The sequence below is a fragment of the Cynoglossus semilaevis genome, chromosome 7 (assembly GCF_000523025.1).
Source record: "Cynoglossus semilaevis isolate Cse_v1.0 chromosome 7, Cse_v1.0, whole genome shotgun sequence".
NCBI classification, from domain to species: domain Eukaryota; kingdom Metazoa; phylum Chordata; class Actinopteri; order Pleuronectiformes; family Cynoglossidae; genus Cynoglossus; species Cynoglossus semilaevis.
In genome coordinates, this window is record NC_024313.1 from 7,823,892 (window position 1) to 7,844,931 (window position 21,040).

The window sequence follows — 21,040 nt, forward strand, 5'->3', positions numbered from 1 at the left end:
GGGCAGTTGATGGCATTTTTGAGTACTGCAGAATATACTGAAAAAAAGTACAAGGAAAGCCTTTGAATATTTATAAAGGTTAATTTGAAGCTGAGTATTTATCCCATTGTCAAGACAAGTTTTCCAGGTTTCAACAACTATTTTGTTAGTAACTGTTACATATTAACTTTTATCGTAGCATTAATTTTGACCAGGTTCCCACAAAAAAATGGCTCCTGATATTAAGCCCAAAACCTTTATGTGGCTTTTCAAAAAGCTTCACTGAAAGTTCCTAAAGTATTTGATCTCGTAGCTTCCTTTTTAATGTTATACTATATTTTCTCTTTTTAACTTATTATAGTTGACAAACTTACTCAACAGCAGAGTTACTTAAGACTTTCAGGCGAAAACAAATGACTAAGAACACGCACGTGAGTGTGCAGGACCTTTAATACATTATACTGACTTCACAAGGCTAAGTGCAAATAAATAGCATTTTAATTCCATTTCAGAATCCTGTTGGTTTTTTATTGTCAGGGGGAGACTTGTTCATCCACATATCAGAAACAACAAAGAGCTCCGAGTCAGGAGGAATGTGGGCACAAAGAAGTTCTTAGCCTTGCTTAATGAAATTGGGGCAAAGGACGCTGTGGCTGCGTGCAGCAAATTAAATAATTTTCACACCGGGATCATTGGAGCACGTCACTGTTAAACCTCAGCATCTGCTCAGTCTGTGCCTGACAAAAGAAACAGCTCAGCTGATCCCCAAACAGTCCTCAATATCTTCATACAAAACCTATTGTCTACTGGACTCAACTAGTGTTGAGATGTTACATAAATGCTTTCCTTTTTTACAGGGTGAAAGGAAGAGTTATAACAAACTCTACTTCTCTGTGGAGAAAGCTCTCTTCATCAGAGGCGGAGGAGTCTTTCCTGCATCATACAGCGACTCAGGAGGAGGAGAGCTCAGGCAGCACCAGTCTGGGATGCGACCGGTCTGATTGTAATAATCACGTGATACAGACCTACTGCCCAGGACGTCCTGGAGGGCCCCAAAAATGGCTCCTGTTAACAGAGGATTTATTAACATGTACCTTAGAAATGATAAGTAAAAGGAATATTTGAGGTTTGTGTAGTTGTGATCAATTCTGAGTGACATCTGACCTCCGAGCCAAGCGGTGCAGTTGGGTTTGGCAGGTGGAGCGTGTATACAGAAGTTCTTGCTGGCCAGCACGTTGCTATATTTGGGCTTCTCCACCAGGAGGCGTATCTCCGCCAGCAAACGGTGCAAGAAGCCAGGCATCATGGCCGTGCCCCCAATCACCACCAGGTTTTCAGCGAGCACTTTACGAGTGTCAATGGGGCACTGAACACAAACGCGTACATATTGAGCAAATCACAGCACCTGCAGACATGTTTATCTCCAAGAGGGGAATCGGCTTTTTGTGCATATGTCAGAGAGCGACGATGTTGTATTGATTTATTTTACAACATCTTTTCAGATTTGGTGGAGAAAACATTTTGGACAATTGTCAGCCACTCCTGTCCTCTGTCATGTCTGTGCTACATGAGAACACTGTGTTTATGAGGACAGGTGCAGACCACAGCAAACTGTGATGGATGACAGTTGCTGCGTAAAACTTTACTGCAGCGCTGCTTTACTGTGTGTGTGTGTGTGTGTGAGCTGATGCCTCCAGAGACCTGCTGGGGTTCAGCTCCTCCTGAATAGAGTACTGCACTGGTAGCGGTTTGAACTTCCTGCTTAAGGTGCAGGAAGTGTCTGCTGCTGCTGCTGCTGAACTTTTTAAAATAAATTAGGCTGTTGTGTGCTGATGTCGACGGGAAGAAAGTGTTCTCAGTTACACAGCTTTGGCTTAGTAGTACGAGACGGAGAAATTCTGTTTCTAAATAATTAATAAATCAAGCTAAACATAATAAAATTGTTACTTAAAAAACTGCAACATTTTGGGATTTGATCTAGTAACAAACATGCTGAAGTAGATTGACATTTTGGGATTGATTTTTTTTTTAAACTCCTTGTTAATCAAAGCTGCCAAACAAATAACAGGACTTCAAAATTACTTCTGCCCACCTTAACGAGAGCATCAAGCATCAGAGAAGCAACGCTCTTTTCTTCGTTGTCCTGTTCGAACAGAATCTCCATCACGGAGTCCCTAAAGACATGAGAAGATCTGTGAGCCATACTCAGACCAAAAATAAAAAAATAAAAAATAAAATAAAGATTCATGCATGTAACTGTAAATCAGAGTGTTATTTATTTTTTTAGCACTAGAGGAGATTTAAAGCACATTCTAATTTGGTACCTAATCGACCCTTTGATGTGGAGGATTTTCTGCCCGTCCAGTGGATATTCAACATCGGGAGGAGGAGCTGGACGCTACAAACACATTGTTTAATAAGACTTACAACATGACTTTACATCTTCAGACATTAATAAAAGAATAAACTGTTCACGAGCGGGGGCTGTTGTTTACCTCTGCTGTGCCGTCCAGGTTAAATTTGGCCTCTTGGATCTTGAGACCCCTCTTTAAGTCACTAACAATACACGTCCTCACTGCAGCACAGTATGAAATCATCAATTATTTTGTGTGAAATTGTCCAATTCAAAACTTTTAACAAACACAATATGCTTTAACACATACATTGACAAACAGAATTGTTGTGTGGATGATTATATAAACAAAACAGAAACAAGTTCACACTTCTATCTGCTCTGATTGATAGTGTTGCTCTGAAGAAAGAATTTCTATAGCTTCAAAACTCATCCTCTCATAAACAAACAGTTCAAAAACAGTTGAACCCACCTTTAATATCCTCCACAGTCTCCTCCCCAATGGACCCTGACGGGAAAGTCATCAAACACACAATAAAAAACTTTTTTTTTCCAGGCACGAGTGTACTCAGATTCACCAAATCCCCCCTTTCTTTTATTTCCTAGTGAGATTTATGAATGTGCAGACTCAGCATCTGAAAAGTACAAGTGAACACTGCAGTGTGTTGAACAAATTTAGGTCACATAATGAATGCCTCTCTAGGGGCTATAATATAGGAAGCTGTATTGTCCAATAGATTGTTAAAAATATGCATTATCTGCTGACATACACTTATTTTAAAAACTTATAATTAGAGATTTGTTCCTGGTTATACACGTGATCATCTGAAACAGAATGTGTTTTCAAAAGTCAATGATGTGAAGCGGTTGAACGCTATTACATCTTTGTACTTTCTAACAGACCAAATCAGCAGTCCATATGTGCAATACAAGCTCACCTATTTGGGAGACAAAGGCAGATGGTGCCCGGTGTGTGTTTCACTAATTACCTAAGACAGCTGGTACACTCTGCCCAGTGGAAGTATCTGTGTCCACAGTGCACTGCTCCACAAGAAGTCCGTCCAACTCCCTACATTTACAGCACAAATATATGCCGTCAGGGCAGAAATAAGACAAAGAGGCACTTGTGTAGACACAATATATGAACAATAATCAAGAATCATTAAAGACCCTTTCATCTGGAACTGGTACTCACTTATGGATGGCTTTTCCTCCCAGAGGTAAAGACTCCCAGGCTGGCAAAATGAGAGTGCACTCATAAACCTAATGTTGCAGCTAAGGTAAAAAAGTAGATTGTGTACATTTACAATGTGATGACATGAATATACATCACTTAAAGACTTATTGGAATATGAGAATTATGAGAATAATATTAATCCAGACTTAAGTGCACTTTTTTAAATTAAAAAGGATACAGGCAGCACCAGTGTCTCTGTGTAGCCACAATCCATCACCAGTCCAGAATTGATGCCCAATGTCATGATAGCCATGAGGTGGCTCGGGGCAAAGAGTATGGAGGGAACCTGTGCAACGCCACCAACAGGGGTAAAACCTTAAAACACAGTCTTCACCAACCAAAAATGTGCATAATACTTGAAACAAAAGTGAAGATGATATTGCAAACCTCCTACAATGATACTACTTTTGATTATTATACACAGTTCCAACAAAATGCTGATAGGTTGACATCTTACCTCAAACTGTTTGAAGAAAACCTTGGTGAGAGTCTCCCTGAAGTGAGAAGGACAGAGGATGGACTCGATGATGACCACTCTTCTGTCTCGAGGGTTGACCAGCAAGTGTCTGTCTCAAAAAATACAACATAGGAACTTAAGTGTGCCCCTAATAAATGCTTAGACAACAACACATACTCAAACTTGCGATCAGAACATGCATTTCAAGTTTGACCAGAGCAGGACCGCCTCACCTGAAGTATAGTGTATGGATAAACTCTTTGAGTATGACATAAAGCTCTTCTGTGTTGATGTTGTACTGAACAACTTTGATAGGCTAAAACAGAGAGACAAGGAATCGTGTCAGCAATTATTTGTACTTTTGAATAACACTACATCAGAAGGACTAAGACAGTGGAGGATCTCACCTGTTGATGGCCCGGTTTCCGGATTTCGCTCGGAATTATGAACCTTGGCCCCGTTTCGCCTGCAAAACCACATCTGCAAAGAAACAAAAGTGTAAAGTGAACTGATGAGATGGAGAGAGTTGTTTTCTCTGTAATTTTTCAAAACACAGCATTAAATCTGCAGTATTTTTAAAACTCTATTGTATACTATGTTACACATATGATAGAAAGAACCCAGCATTGTGACGAATGTCATGGGAGAGGAGAGGACAAAGGCGTCATTATTATAAAGAATCTTTGGATTATCATGTGTTTTGCCTTTGGGATTATTCAACACTCTGAATACAACCACAATATTAAGGATATTTATGTTACGCATCCTGATTGAAATAAAATCTATGTTACTTTGTATTTAGTAGGGAGAGGTGTTAAAAGAGTTTTAATACTAAGGTGTCAGTAAGATATAAACATCGCTAGCATTAGCGTTTATGCTAACCAGTAGCAAGTTGACATAACGACTGATACTTACTTTGTGAACGCAGCACCGATATCGATGACAATTGCGGTTTTCTCTCCCCCACTTCCCAAACCATCAAATAATGGCATCGTATTAACTTAGTTGCACTGTATTCGGATGATCACTGAGAGCAGCCGTAAATCTACAGCATCCTATTGAAAGAAAAAATCTGACGTCTTCCTGTTGGGCTAGGTTGGGTCCTGCTGCACACAGTGACGTCATGTTACTGCCTGATTAAAAATATGCTCATCCTAAAATGAAGATAACAAATAAAAATATACAATAGAGAAAGACAGCACGTGTATGCAATATTTTTTCTTTGAGAGCCAGCAAAGAAAATAATTTAATCTGCTTTATCTGACACAAACAGCAGGACTAGTACCACAAGATTATATACAGACATAAAGCTGCATGTACAAATACCAATTAGACAATTTTCTACATAAAGCAATTTAGCATAATCAATTAATAGTTATAGATACAATGGGAATGTCAGAAACATTTCAGACAAATTTCAAGGTAAATATGTAGATTTTAGCCGTTGTATTTTCATAATTTCTAATTGTAGGACTACACAAATATTGGGGGAATAAACTGAGACGTCGAATATACTATATATCCTTGAAGTAATTTTTTATTTCCCCTACATTTTATATTATCTAAGAAATTAACAACACAACAGACAGCAGAAACAGGAAACAGACAGATCTAACAAAAACATCCTTTTTGGAAAGTACACAATTTACATGGGGCCATTTAACTGGATTTTCATTGTTGCGTTCTCTGCCAACATTAAAACAACCAAACGCAAATTTTATTGACTCACTCATAGAATATCTGAAGTGAATATCTGAAGTGAATGATCATACTAAAGACCATTGGGTATGGTGTTGTCTTGGAACTTGAATAAATAATATAGAATACAGAGTATATTTGAACTTAGTTCCATAATTGCAGTGTAATAAAAGACACACAATCAACTGGTAGTCCGTTTTTGCTATGTAAGGTTTAAAATAGAAGCAATCATTAAAAAAAGCTAAACATTTTTAAGTTGTTAGATTTTTAAAAGCATTACTTTATTCCTGTGCATTGGATTTAGGTTATAATCTGTTTCAATTGCTGTTGTTATTGTATTGTATTGCTTGGTTACTGTTTTACATTTAATTACCCCCTATTACTACTATCCTTACTATTAAGTATTTTGTTTTATGTTTTGTTTTTTTTAAATCCGATAAATACCACAGACAAAAAATGACACTGGATCGACCTGATTTCTATCGGAAGATGATGAAACTTTACCCTGATTATAAATCAGACAAAAACGTTCGGGTTGAACCAATCCTGCAGATCTGAAGCACTAGGTTCCAACACGCGAGAGAGAGAAAAAAGCGCAGAAAGCGGCAGGCGGATTTACGCAGACACTTCACAGCCAGTGACGCTGAGCTGCACAACAACAAGCATCTCCTCTTTCCCATTCCCTCCCCAGTCGAACCTGGATTCCTATCCATACCATAACAACTGCGTAAGACATCGCATGAGGAGCAGAACATCATCCCGGCATCAAACCTGCACAAACTCCGCAAAGGTAAAGCCACCTTTATTTTTAGCCACATGCTGTATGTGTGTGTATATATATGCATGCGACTGACATTGATAACATGTTAGTATCGCTCTCTGTGCTTTGTAAAATGACGGGCTGAGGTTCATTTAGTGAGTGTGGATTGAAGCTTCAGTAAAAGGCAACGTCAAGCTTTGTGTTTATTGTAAGTCTTTGCAGCCAGATTGTATAATACGATGTTCACACCGCATGCAGTCAAAATTGCTGGAAATATTATGTGGTTATGTGGTGGTGGAGGTGGTGTTTGACTGCATGGACATTCTGGCTGCAGGTATTTATTGTGAATATTTTAATGAGAGTGTTAAAAGGGAACACTGGAGAATAGTGTCTTGCATTGATTATGACATTGTTGGAATGATGTCTTCTCTCGGTCTGATTTAGCAGACAGGGTGTCACCCAGTACATCATGTTACTATTAGGGGAATGACAAAATATAACACCTCAAAGAGTTGCCATGCGTTTGAATATATCCTTGCCTTTATAGAGGTGCAGATGTCTGTCAATATAATGTAACATTGATGGTTTCCGTCAAGAGTGGACAACCTAGTGGTAACAATAGACAAAGTCACTGTTTGTCCGTGCCCCTGTGTGTTTGAGGGTTTGTTTGTGTGTATCTGCACGTGCATTTATTTGCAGTTGACACACAGTGAAGTGATGGGTGCAGGAAAAAGTGTTTTTCATCCAAATGATACAACAACAGTATCAGGCGAGAACAAATGCTGTGCTCTGTGGGAATCACAGCTTCTACAAAGTTCCCCTAATGTCACCTGTTTTCTTTTCCAGACACCTCCTGCTCTGCTTTGTCTCACTCTCCGTTCACAACACTGCTGGGAGACAAAGCACAGAAGTTGCAGACGAGTGTTAACACCTCAGTTGAGCTTATTAGCATTTGTCTTTCACGTCCACTCTCTGCAGGCGCCCAGACGAGACAGAGATGCTGATGTCTGGGTTGCTCTATCGCCTTCTCCTGGCTGGGACCTGTCTCTGTGTCTATGGGACCCCTGTCCACTTACCGTTAACGCAGGACAGCAATTGCGATGGGGATTTTGACCAATCAATAGTGAATGTTAAGTCATCACGCAACAGAGATGAGTATGTAGAGTCTGTACTGAGTAAAACAGAACATGTGAGTGGCCTAATACTGAATGGAGATACAACAGGAGGAGCCGGCCCTGAGGGGATAGCTCCAGTGGTGCAGTCAGAAAATGGGGACAGCCTTGATGGACGATCATGGCCGAGTAAGGCTCATGTGGAGCAATTGAGTCAAAGAAGCCGAGTAAAGAAGGTCAGGCGCTCATTTGAAATGAGAGATACTGACAGACAGTCAGAATCACTTCTGTCAGAGGAACTAGAGAGAAGTGAGGAGAGCAGGTCTGGTAGAGATGAACAAAAGCCACCACCTGCAGATGCGACAGAGCAGGTGAGCATGGAAAAAATGAGGACATCAAGAGAAACAAGGCCACCATCCTATGCAGAAACTTCAAACCCCTCAACTGTCCAGAGACTAACTTCTGAAAGTCCCATCCCCAGTGTTGCCTCTGTGACCTCAACACCTCTGACAATGTGGGGTCATGATGAAGCAACAATCATTCCCTCATTCCCTGAGCCCTTAATACCAGAATTTGGACCAAATTTGATGCCGAAAGATGATGGACTGGATAGTCTGTGGACAGAGGCAACAAGACCTGATGGAGGTAAGACAGAAAGCTAGTGTTTATGTCAGCGTTAAAATAATCAGAAAAGATAGAAGAGTCAGACGACCAGTGTAGCTAACAGGAATTACCTTCCACAGTAATCATAACTGCATTCCCAAGATTTCAGGAGGATTTATCAAACAAAAGTGATTAAATGAAAACTAGTTTTGTGGCAGAGATTGCATTTGATGAATGGCAAAGTAGAAATATGCTTTTTCCACACTCCACATCAAACCCCAGCTGGGACCTGTAGCAGTCTAATTACTTTCTATTCCTGACTTTTTCCAGTCTAGAGGAAAAGAAAAGGACACACAACTGCCAGCAAATGCTTGAGGCCAGGCATGCTGAACAAGTCTTTAGAGGATTCAACCCCTCTCGCTCCCTGTTTCTCTGATTGCTCATCCTTTCAGAGGAGACGCATAATCAAATCCAAATTCCAAGTACAAATTTTAACAACAGAGGAACTGTGGTGTGTAATATTCCCACAGTTAACTCTCCCAGAGCAGACATTCCAAACAAAGACAGGTTATTTTTCAATATAGCAAAATGAATCAACATAGTCTGTCTGAACTAACATGTGATCCAGCTATTATCACTGGAATTGCTTGTTTTATGAAGCCTACTAGCAAAATTACGGCAAAAAATCCTTTAAATTCCCAAATGGTTTCATTTCAAAGGACTGCAGTTTTTACAAGCAGTTTTTTGCCCACTTAAGAAATGTCCTGGACTACAGGGTTTGCCTCTAGATATGCAGTAATATGCTGTTTTTACTTTGACTGCCCCCTGTGTGCTGTCTTTTGGCTAAAGGGAGACATTTTTCCAATCCTGCTTTCACTGTGTCTCAGTGAACGATGCTCTTGGAGAGTGCAAGTGCTTCTAATGAGAAATCAGCAGGTAAAGTGTTAACTGCCGCTCCAAGATTCTGCCATTAATACTGATTAGTCTATACTCGTCTGCTGGATAAAAAGGGCTTGTAAATTTTCACAATGGCTGCCAGAAGTGTTTGGTGTAAAGAAACCATGATTGCAATTGTGCATCATTGGCTTCAACGTTTCATCAACTTTAAACAAAAGATCCGAGCACTTCTGCCCTTTCAAAATGAAATTGTCACAGTATAATATCATGACCTTCATTCTGCCTCTGTGTTGGTTTGAACACAAATTGCAGCGGAGACTGTTGACCCACTCTCTCAGGATGAGGCCATAGAGGGCACCATGTCATCAAAGTCTCTCCCTCTCATCTTTGATCCTTCTGAAGACATGACACCAGAGGGGGCAGCAGCAGCAGCAGGCTTCACACCAGTGCCTCTTCTGTTATCTGAAGTGGACATGGAGCAGCTGGTCACAGGGGAGACTGACGGTGATGGTCCTTCACATGCCCCGTCCCTGCTGATACCAGAGTGGATGTCACCTTGGCAGACATCCGGCGCAGAGCTCCAGGAACCGATAGGCACTGTGGTTCCGTCTGTTTCACAGCAACATGCTGGAACTGAACCAGATGAGCCCACTGAACGAGGTGAGAGTTTATATCTGTTAGCAGTGGTTGTCAAACTTTCTACATCATGTACCACTGCTGAAAAGATTTACCCTTCCACTTACCACCAGCATGAATAATGAATAATATTAAAATGCAGCTCCACTATGTTTGCCTAACATGATGAGGAAAAGCCTTAAATATAAAATATTTGCCATTTAACCAGGCAAAGGCAAACTGTACATGAAGTAGCACCACAACTAAAAGTATGTTTTAATTCTACCCCTTCATCAAACAAATGTTATGTGACAATAGCATCATAATGTAAGGTATACGGCACTATAGTATTTCATACTAGCGTAATTTAGTATAGTAGTATAATTTAAAGCTGTAGTTTTTTTTCTCCTCAAAATTGTAAACAGTGTAAATTGATTGGAAATAATTGCACATATAATTCACATTTTTTTCTAAAATTGCTGTAATGGGTTTTAGCAGAACATGCTTTTTTTATCTGACTAAATGTTCACATTTCTGGGATTTGGGGAATTGTAGTTGCTGTGAGGACACCCAACCTTGACGAGTACTTGCCCACCGCCAGCCCCTCCCTCTCATCCTTCATCCAGCACACTATGACAACAGTTACCATGGTAGCCAATCGCCCCGTGCACAAATCTAGATCAGGGTTAGAGGAGATGGAGTCTGAGGCTAAGGCAACTTTTATTCCCTGAGGGTTTACATGCGGTTTATTTCCAGTCATAAATGTGCTTCTTTATTCTGGGTTGTTAAGTAAATGGTTTTACTCCCCACAGAGGAGGCAGACGAGGAAGACAAGGACGAGAACTCTGAGGAATCAGTGGAAGATGAAAGTGAAGAGGACCAGACAGATTCAACTAAAACATCTCTAACTCAGCCTCCATACAGTCTCATCCCTCCTCCTCCTGTCTGGGTTCAACACAACCAGGGGCTGAGTATGTCTACATGATCTCTAAACCTTATTTCTGCTCTGCTGAATTCTTCTTCTTACTGTTATATTATATATGTATACTCGATGATGTTTTTATAATATTCTGAATTCAAGTAAAAAAAAATGTTGCTGTGCTTCATCTGTGGCATTTCTCTTTCAGTCCGGAGCTGGGTAGAGCTGATCAGAGAAAAGGTAAGACTGCCCCCTTCTGTCCTTGATAGGTCTTCACACCTTAAGTGGGCTTAAAATGTGGCAGGCGACATTCTTCATTCCTTTAACCCTCAACATACCCCATTAAAACCAAAAGTCACAATTAATCAAGCTGTAATGTTGATTATCCTAAGATAATAAAAGCATATGTATTTATTGCATATACTGTATTTTATACAACTGTCTCCCACATGGCTACATGCTGAGCATTGTCTTTACTACTAACAGGCGGGGTATGTGTCAGGCATGTTGGCCCCTGTAGGAATTGGCATCACCGGGGCCCTCCTAATTGTTGGCGCCCTCTACAGCATCAGGATGATTCACCGAAAGAGACGGAACAGCTTCAAGCATCAGAGAAGGAAGGTTAGACAGCCAGAGGTCAGTGCCTTTACTGATGTATTCATGTTTTCTTTCATATGGATGGACTATTTACAGTATGAAATAGGCTTTTTTATTTGTTTGGGAATTATTTTGTTTTGTTTTTTTTAGTGGCCATCCCAGCAATCCTGCAAAGAAACGAGCAGTAGATGAGGGATGTCATATTATTCTTCATTTTCAGGGAATTCTTGGATTTTAAGCGTTTAAGTTTTTTTTTTTCTGTTTTCTTCCCTACAGCCTGGAGAGCCCTGTACTAGCCACCAGGACCAGACTATGCTGCTGGCTGACAGCTCTGAAGATGAATTCTGATGAGACAGTTTCGGGCTGTTTTTTTTCAATGGCGACCACTGCCTGATGCGCCAGTAAAAGAGGCTTGGCCAACATCAGCATTGCTATGACGACCACATCTCCAATCACTCTGTGCTGTTTTGGCCATGACTCATCTGATCCACACAATGTGACTGAGTATGTGGCACAATTTGCACAGGCTGCACAGTGGTGGGCTTTGTACTCCCCCCTTTCCCTGCCTAAAACACTTTTGAGCATTGCCAGGTGATGCTGACTCTAATGGTTTGACATGGTTGGTGTGATGCACTTTGACTCTTAAAAAAAAAAAAAACAATAAAAATGCTCCTTGTAAAATAAATGCATTAGCAGGGTAAATTGGCTGACTGACAGCATTGGTATTAAAAAGGTTCTGTGTTTCGATTGGGGGGGGGTTCTGTTATACAGTCAAAGGACTGGGAGGAGTTGTGTAAGGAAAATGTAAATACTCTCAATGTAAATCTGATGGAGCTGACCTGTGGTCAGCTTTGTTTGTGTAAATACATTTGTACTTCTTGCACAGTATTTTGGTGAAAAAGACACAGTTAAAGAAGCCATTTTATTTTATTTATACAGGACATAACATTTAAATAGCGAGCCTGATATACTTAGCATTAGGCCTGCTCGCGTGTCCTCCTCTGTCAAAACTTGCAAAAACCTGCCGACCTGCACCTTCAAAGTTCTCTAATGAGGAACATTTGTGATCAGAAGAAAACATGTGAAATGCGAAAATCATCTAGGGACTGTAGGTATTTTAAACTGTATTTAGAACAGGAGCAATAACTTTGTTTTTAGCCTTTAACGCAGGGTGACCTGTGTCATTCAACATAATGTCTCTTTATTTAGGCGTTAATTTTACCTTAACCAAATACCTGGACCTTTTTCAACAATCAGTTACAACGGAGGAAGCCTCTTTAATTTCAATGAAAGGAACTTAATTGCCAATTTCTAAACGACCTGGATCAGCACCTCAAACAGAGTTGAGCCACTGTTGCCCCTGTCATCTCACTGACAGGTCAGAAATTACCAGCAGATTCTAAAATGATCTCCTATCCTGCTCACTCACACAAGTTCTCTGTTCTATTAGTGCTGACTTTCATTACTGTTCTCCTGACTCTCTTGCACCTGCTCCCAAATCTCATCGCCTCTGCTCGTTCACACAACTGAAAACTGCAAACTTAGCGATTGTTTAATTGCGGTTTAAAGTGGTGCTAAGTGGTAGAAGTTGCTGTAGTCAAACCAGGACAGTATTCTGTCTGTTTAGACTTGGTGTTAGAATGTGCTAAAATAGAGTAGCATATCTGTCCATGTCCTCTGTCCATCTCCCTGTGCGCAAGTCCAAGCCTTAATGCAACTTATGTGTATATGTAAATATATATTTTTTTATTTACTGTGTAACTGTGACAAGCACACAGAACACTATCATCCAAAAAGTATGTAGCATTAAAAGATCATTAACATGACAAGTGTGTTTTCTGGAAAAGCACAAACAGAGTGCGAACTCTGTCCGACAGTTTTCTTTCGAGCAGGCTCAGTTTGCACAACTTCTCTTTTGAGCGCGTCAATCAATGCCAATAAAGACATGATTTTTGTCTTGTGTCATTATTCTGGAGATTTTCCATTCATTATTAATCGGAAAACCTGGATGATGTAAGAGTAACCATAAAGAAAAAAAATATTTGTACACTTTCCATTTTCCATTTGTACACTGCCATTGTGTAAACACTATTTGTTGTGCTTTGTTTAAAAAACAGATTTTCTGTATCTTTGTGAGTCATGTCATGTTCTTCCTGCCTGTTAATATGCAATAATACTGTTTTAGGATGTGATGTAAAATAGTTAGTTTTTTTATGTAGATACAAAAACTCATTTTTAGCAAATAATGTGGACTTTTTGTGTCTTATTACATCTACTATTGTGATGTCAAAGTGTAATGGACTTGAACTGAAAAGACAAATGACAACCCCGGTTACAGCATTAAAAAAATCAAATAATTTATTTCTGTGTTCTTTTTCCACATTAAATAAAAGCTATTGGATAATTTCCAGATCAAAATCAAGAGAAGGGACAGGGCAGAGGAGAAAAAAAGAAAACTTGACATGCAGGAAAAACCTTCACTCTCCTTCTCACACACTTCATGGTGATGTTGAAGGCAGTTCTGGATGCCCTGAAAACACTGTAGAAAGCCCCGGTGGGCTTTGACATTTTGTGGCACAGCACCACTCGTAAAACGATAAACTGTTAGTTTAAGTGGTCTCAGGGGTAAATATCTCGTTGCAAACGAAGAACGACTGATTGCTTCACTGTGAGTTACAAAAGAAAGGAACCAGTGGTAAACAGTGAATTGTGGAGGAACACCTACTGGCATGTCAAGTCAGAATTGAATCCAAAGGCAGAGGAGTCACTGTCAGGTAGAACGGTGCAACACCAAAAGCAATGGCTGCTAATTTCACAGTGACAATAAATTCCTGTGATGGTAAAAAAACACTGCGTTTCAAGAGGCCAGTTGTTCATGTTAGAGAGGAGCTGCCAGGGTTCAAATGAGAGAGAATATGAGAATAAAACCTAATATATATTAATGTGTTAGGGAGTGACGCATTTCATGTGTTCATCCATCTTAAACATATTTGAAGAAAATGCCCAAAAAGTAAAAGAACACAGAAGAATGGGGCATTGAAAGGAAAGACAGAATTGAGAATAAATGAATTAGTGTCGAGATATTTTTTTACGTTTCATCTCTGGATGGTCTAATTAAAACAGAAATTGGGAAAACAAAACTTTAATCAACCCATATCACCGCCTTACCCAAAAGGTGAATCACCAAAAACAAACAAACAAAAAAAAAAGCTCTCGATACGTCGAACAGAGCAACACTCGTATACAAATCTGACAAAAAAAAAAAAAAATTACAGGTGATCTGATCCATTGTTCCAAATGCACACACACAGACAAACTTCCATACACAGGCTGTGATGTGAGTGGCACGTCTGTAAACATCTACTCTCCCTTTCAGACCTCGGCTTGAGGGGTTACAGCCCTGAATGTGAGCCAGGTCTTGGTGTTGTTGCTGATAAACTCTTCCTTCGCGTCCTTTCACAATTAAAACAGTCTTTTGTTTGTTCTGTGGTCCACAACTGAAGCAGATCTGTACTCATTTCAAATGTTGTGTTGCTTGGCAGTTTCTCTGAGCGCTTTCTAAGATAATGATTGGGAAAGAAAAAACACAAACGTCCAATTGCATCATTTTAAATTTGATGGTCTTTGCAAACAAAAATTGCATTCAGAACTTTTCACGTAGTTGTGTTCTTTTTCAACCAATCTGATTTAAAATTAACAGCTTATTCACCCCATTCACTACTGAACTACTCTGCACCCTGCCTTCTGCACAACACTGAGTACAAACTCAAATCCTAGAGAGGAAGGATGGGGATCTGTTGTTTCTTTTTATTACGCCCAAAGAACCATAGACTGTAAATAAGAAATAGGACAAAGCCGTTTGTGGCAAGTACAAAGCCCTAAATGAAGGTTTACATGGAATCCTCACTTCCCAGTTTTATAAGCTCAGCGAACATTTTTCCAGGAGACCTTGTAGTTTCAGATCTTCTGCAGGACATGTCAAATGTGAGACATATGATGCGACATAAAGCAGTAAAAACAACGAAGCACAAAGAGAATGGACATTGGCAAGTGATACTGACAAATATCCAGTTTTCAATTCATCATGGTGTCATTTCACACTGTAAGTCGAAGCCTTAAAATAACTCTTTGTTCTGAAACTGGAGACTTGCGTCCATTCCATACATACAGTCTATGGTGGGAATTAAGCAGCATCATTAACCCTTTGTTTTTCCTGTGCAAGGTGTGTGGGGTTTCTGAGAATAGAGCAACCAAAGTCTTACCAGGACAGATTCATACTGTTGTCAAACTAGCAGGACACATTTACACACACATGCACACTGCAGCAACACCCAAAGTGCTTGAAACCTTTGTTCATTTTTGTTTTTAAACAGAAGCAGCCCAAATAGTTTTTTCTTCTTCTTTTGCTGTATTTAGTGTGGAATCGAAGCGTCGTGGATATTCCCATGACGCATTTCTGGGCCTCAAAATGCAGGCGAGTTTGGATGTGCATTCAAGTTAGGACACCTGGGAAGAAGTGCAGAGTGGACTCGGCTGCTTATAGCAGCAGAAGCAGCAGCAGCAGTGTGAGATTGTACAGGTGTGCAGACGCATAACAACAAACCAAAAGCAAAAAAAAAAAAAAGAATAAAACAGAATAAAATATAATCTGCTAAGAATACTTGTCTATTTTTCTTTCTTTATCAAAGATAAACACGCACACACAGCATACTCAAACAGGAATCCAGCATATGTAACACTTGGCCTCTGGTCGGGCACTGAGGACAGAGCAGAGGCAGGCCCAGGCTGCAGTCACGTGCCTGTTATCGGACAGAGCGCCGCAGCCTTGGCCTGCAGTTCTCATGGATTAAGTGGCACTTGCAATGAGGAGAATTATATAATGAAGTAAACAGAGGGCTTGCAAAGTTTGACTGCACTACGATTGGCAAAGACTGTCTTCATTTTCTCCTTTAGGGATTTTGGAGCAGTTGGCAGTGCATTTAGGGCAAAAATGTAATCTGCAGAAATAAAGGGAGGTTAAAAAAACCCATTGAATCTCACACTCCATAGTGATATGATTATAAAAGATTAAGAAAAGGGAGATGGAGCATGAAAGGTGGCAGCTCCACCCGTCAGGAAAACAATGAGGTGCTAGTGGAGTGATTTGTTTGGATCAGCTGCTCTGCACCGACATGCTCTCACCACACACAGGAAGGGGTGGGAAGGTAAAAAGCCTCAGACTGGGCTCACAGACACGCACTCTTCACGCTTTTGTCCTGCATCCACGTTAAAATAAACACATGCACTTCTTTACAGGCTTATAGTTCTGGGGGCTGGGGCAGGTGATGGAGACAAGACGGGGGGCAGAGAGGGACAAGAACAAACAACAGTACACACAGATCCCACCAAGTTTACACAGTCACACAAAAACATTCTCTTGCTCACAGGGAAAAAACCTACCACACGAAAACAAGCTACACACTTGCCCCCTCCTTCAGAAAAACATGAAGACAACGCCCAGTCATACTATAGCTTTTTCCGTTCCCGTCAAACTTACACGGTTAAAAAAGAAACACAAAAATAAACTCCACAAACATTTTCCTCCCAGTCTGTTTTTTTAAACTGCCTGCTTCCTTGTTTCACATGTTTTGTTTCTTTTTGTCGTTATTGTCTTTGTTGAAGGATTTGGTGTGGGACAGTGTCCCCTCAGGTGTCGGACATGTCTCGCCTGAGCTGCCGCACGACTGATCGTTGTGGCGTTTTGAGCTTGAAGGTCATCCTAGAGACCACCGCCCTCTTCTGGCCCGTCTTCGTCACAGAAAGCATCAGGGACCCCTTTATGAAAACATCAGGTGGGACTTTTTTTCCAGTCTGTTTCTTCCTAAACCAGTTGTTCAGAAGTCAAGGGCAAACGGTGTCTGCAGGTCTACACATAGTTGTATGCATATTCCTCTTGTGTGTGTGTTTCCTGTGAGTGTATAGTAGGATGAAATGACCAGGCCAGAGCTGAGGCTGTCAGGCTGCTCCTGAACATGTCCGTTTCCCTCCGTCCCCTCCTCTTTTCTTTAGCGCAGCCACAGTTTGAGCCGCAGTGCGTCCACTCCATTCAGGTAGTATCTGAAGAGCCGCTTGTCTCTGACAAAACCCAAGTTTTCATACAGCTTCAGAGCTGATTTGTTGGTGATCTCAGTCTCCAATACAACCTGAAAGGACACAAAGACAGTTGCGTCAGAGACTGGCTTTGTTTAATACTCTACAAATTTTCATCTCATTCTGTAAATTAATTATGTGTTTAGTCTGTGTGAAAGGACATTCGTATAGAAAACTCTGCTCAGACACCAGGCCTACCTCATCACAGTCGCCCTCCACCATGGCGTAGATGGCCTTCTTCACCAGATTAGTGCCTGGAAGAAGGAACGTATTACTTCTTTAATTTAAGCTTTGATATATTATTTAAAAAGCCTGTTACCATGGTCACTGTGTTGGATTAAGTAACCATGGAATACTTGTAACAGATATTAAAATGGATAGATGGGATAAACCCACAAAGACACCCGTGAAGATGGCAGTAAACAAACACTGGGATGCAGGGTAGTGTGTGTAACACATGCTGTCTGTGCTGTATTTGTGGTTTGACATGCTGAGGTTAAAAAACACCTCAAAAAGACAAAGATGACTGTGGACCCTTTGTTTACTTGTGCAAACTGCAAGTGCAAAGCAGGATTTATCTTTGTCAATTAAAGATAGAACTTTTAATCAGCAGGATGTTTCTCTGGTGTGATTTTAATGTCTTTGAAGATCACACCATAAAAGGTTGTGTTAAATTGTACTATTCAAGTTTTGTCAACTCTGTTGAACATCCCTTCTCCCGTTTCTTCAGGTACTACAGGAGACTAATAAATATGATTTGACATGCAATAACGTGCCTTTATTTCTTTTTTCTTTACAATCCCATGGTCCTGTATATTGTTAGGACAAAGACATACCGATGCTTTTCCTTCTGTGTTTTGAATCCACAGCCAGCATGGCAATGTAGCCACGTCGAAACATCTTCTTGTGCATGTCAAGCTTACATACGATGGCTCCGACACACTCCTGCTCCACCATGGCCTGCAATGCACAGCAACAGTCAAGATCTCTGTGTTGTAAACTCACTCTGTACAATGATAGGGTGAAAACATGGTGAAATCATTAACACTAATGATCAGGAAAGCTTCAAAACCAGTGTATTAATTCAGTACAAAACCTTAGTGTCTTATTAGGAGAAATGTTTAGAATGAGTTGCAACAATCTAAAACTGTGCATAAGTATCCATCTGTGTGTGTGTGTGGTACTCTGCTCACAATGTCTGCAGGAACAGCTACTGTGCCAAATCTTCTCAGCCTTAATGGAATTAATAGCACAAAAGCCAAGGTTGTAAAAAAACAGGTTCTCTACTGTATGTGACCATTGTCACAGACCCAATTATAAGATCCTCTGTATAAAGAATGCACACAATCAAAGACACTGACGATATCTTTGTCACATCTATGACTGAGTGAAACATAAAAGAGTAATTAGTAGTACAGACCACATGTTTCATGCTTGGCCAAGACAAAAAAAAAACATAACAAATAAGGAAAACAATTTGTGAGAAAGGGTGTCTTTCACTCACGTATGTTATAACAATAATTTAATGACTATTCATAAATAATTTATGACAAACCAGGTTGTCTCATGTAAATGTCTTCACTTTGATTCTCCTGACGACACTGGTTCTACTGTAAGTGTCGGCTACAGAAAAAGATGCTGAAAAGCAAGCAACACAGGCAGCACTTTTATCAACAGTTCCTGTCAGTCTGTCAGTTCCCTGAGCTGACCTCTGATCTTTATTACATGGCACTTCCTGTTATGTCACGTGCTGTGTAACAGAAAAGCTGCAAGTGGGAAACTCATGACCTTGAGGTTAAGGGGATGCAGACAAAAGTACAGTGTTTATTCAATGTAAAACAAAAACCCCTGACTGTACAATAAAGTGACCTCCGTGCAGGTGAAAGTTATAAAACCTTGTTTGCACTTGCATTCCTGTAATGATATGAAGGACAAGACTTGAACATTTGTAATGTACACTGTGGGATTGGCTGCATTTATTTTAAGGTTAGAGATCTAGTATGAAGCATGTGGTGAAGCATGGGCTTCATGAAAACACTTTTGGAGCTACTTTTTTGAGCAGTTTATTTTGTTTTGGGGAAGGTCTTTCAGGGCAATTCAGCTGTCATTCATGGCGTCCACACATAATCAACCTTAGCATTGTTTTATCACCATTTATTTTGTCACAAAAAAGTAATTTACAAAACAAATCATAGATGAGACTCTTTGAATTCAAAGGTCAGTCCACAGTGTCACAGTTTTGTGATTATAAATCAATAAAAAAATTGCTCCAGTTACACAAACCATGTTACTACCATCCGTTTATACCCCTAACTAAAGCTGGCCACCAAAATAGGTCTGTCCACCTTTAATATTCTATGTATGACCTTCTGAACTCATTGTTGGGGATACTAAAACAGCATCTCAGCTGTCAGCGGGTAATTAACTGCAAGTATACATCCATTCCCTAATTGACAATAATGCATACTTTTCTTTTAAAAGGCTAAAAAAGTCTAGAATTATGGAGACAGTGTGGTTGCTATAGTTTTTCACCAAGGGCTGCATAAACCCTAGCCATAAATGACATGTACATACGTGTTGCGCATAAATGTGTTTGTTTATTCACTACATTTGACTAAGGTTCAATCCTAAGCGATAGCAGCTGTAATTGAAGTAATGCTTTGCATCCCTAATGGGAGAAAAGTGAATGAATCAGGACTTAATTTGAAGACATGATGTACAGACTGAGGGTCAAACACACTTACCAGGAAGCAGAGCTGCGGCCAGTTGTGGATGAAGTACCTATACGTATAAATTGAATAAGGCTCGGATAAGTCCTTCGTGATCAATCTCATGATCCACGGCATTTGCAGCTCAGACTCGTAGCGGACATATCGAATGCCATGACTCTCTTCCGCTACAACGGGGGAGCTGTTCAGGTGAAGCCGGGCCAGCTCTGCGACTGGCGGCTGCTGCTCTGTTTCACCTTCGCCCGAACAGACAGTGTCCGGCGGCTCGTCGCTCAGCGGTCTCGGCGGCTGAGTGTACTCAAACTCGTCTTTCCCTTCATCCGAATCGGGTCTAATAAAACTTGCTATTCCGTTCACACTGTTATTATCCAAGGGAGAGTGGCTGCCGTTTTTGGAGAAGGGGCTGTGGCCTTTGTGTTGGCAATGCTCACTGTTACTTGTTGCAGTCGGAGTACCGTCACTGCTGCCGCTGCTGTCACAGTTGTCCGTGGGCGATCTCGGATTGTCAGCTCGGTTTACCGCACATTGGTGACTGTTAGGCTCCTCTGAAGGACTGACCAAGCCGTTCAGCTGCTGCTGCTCTCGAGCTTGCATTTTAAGGTGCAATGGCACCGGGCTAGCACGAGCTAGCATGTTTTTTTGCTTCTTCTTAATCGACCTTTTAACTTCGTTTGACGTCTGTGACTTCGTCCCCGTGCCAGCGGGTACACATTCCTCTATAAGACAGGCCGGTTGTTTGCCTGCGCCTGCCGGTTCCGCGCTCCCACCCCCGGGGAAAGCAGGAATTTCAGCCGGGGATGCAGGTAGTGCGTTACTAGGCCCAGGCGGCACTGTGGCCATCCCACCGCATTAAGGTGGAGATTCAAGGTTGGAATACTCCAGACAAAAACTTATCCACAACACGAAGGGAAAAACAGAACATATATACGTCAATTGGCTGAATATTATGTAAATC

General features: G+C 40.7%; 3 protein-coding genes across 4 annotated transcripts; 1 reads left to right on the forward strand and 2 right to left on the reverse strand.

Annotated features, from left to right (window-relative positions):
- Positions 1–411: 411 nt before the first annotated feature.
- On the reverse strand, positions 412–5,135 carry actr10 (actin related protein 10). Its single transcript, XM_008313183.3, has 13 exons — positions 4,942–5,135; positions 4,434–4,506; positions 4,260–4,342; positions 4,027–4,135; positions 3,748–3,855; positions 3,528–3,595; positions 3,322–3,401; positions 2,805–2,840; positions 2,475–2,554; positions 2,304–2,377; positions 2,072–2,153; positions 1,144–1,345; positions 412–1,044 (listed from the first exon to the last, which is right to left on the reverse strand). Exons 1-13 carry the CDS (start codon positions 5,016–5,018, stop codon positions 863–865), a joined length of 1,254 nt encoding a protein of 417 aa, XP_008311405.1. The 5' UTR covers positions 5,019–5,135; the 3' UTR covers positions 412–862.
- A 1,051-nt stretch (positions 5,136–6,186) lies between these two features.
- On the forward strand, positions 6,187–14,012 carry armh4 (armadillo like helical domain containing 4). 2 transcript variants are annotated; one of them, XM_008313184.3, is made up of 7 exons: positions 6,187–6,514; positions 7,331–8,241; positions 9,409–9,756; positions 10,524–10,682; positions 10,839–10,870; positions 11,117–11,266; positions 11,504–14,012. In XM_008313184.3, the coding sequence occupies exons 2-7, from the start codon at positions 7,482–7,484 to the stop codon at positions 11,573–11,575; spliced, it is 1,521 nt and encodes a 506-aa protein (XP_008311406.1). In that variant the 5' UTR covers positions 6,187–6,514; positions 7,331–7,481; the 3' UTR covers positions 11,576–14,012. The 2 variants fall into 2 exon arrangements, with proteins under 2 accessions (XP_008311406.1, XP_016889315.1); XM_017033826.2 differs by having other exon boundaries at positions 7,463–8,241.
- Positions 14,013–14,898: 886 nt separating this feature from the next.
- On the reverse strand, positions 14,899–21,034 carry naa30 (N-alpha-acetyltransferase 30, NatC catalytic subunit). Its single transcript, XM_008313185.3, has 4 exons — positions 20,101–21,034; positions 18,193–18,316; positions 17,555–17,610; positions 14,899–17,409 (listed from the first exon to the last, which is right to left on the reverse strand). The coding sequence occupies exons 1-4, from the start codon at positions 20,923–20,925 to the stop codon at positions 17,272–17,274; spliced, it is 1,143 nt and encodes a 380-aa protein (XP_008311407.1). The 5' UTR covers positions 20,926–21,034; the 3' UTR covers positions 14,899–17,271.
- Between the last annotated feature and the right edge of the window lie 6 nt (positions 21,035–21,040).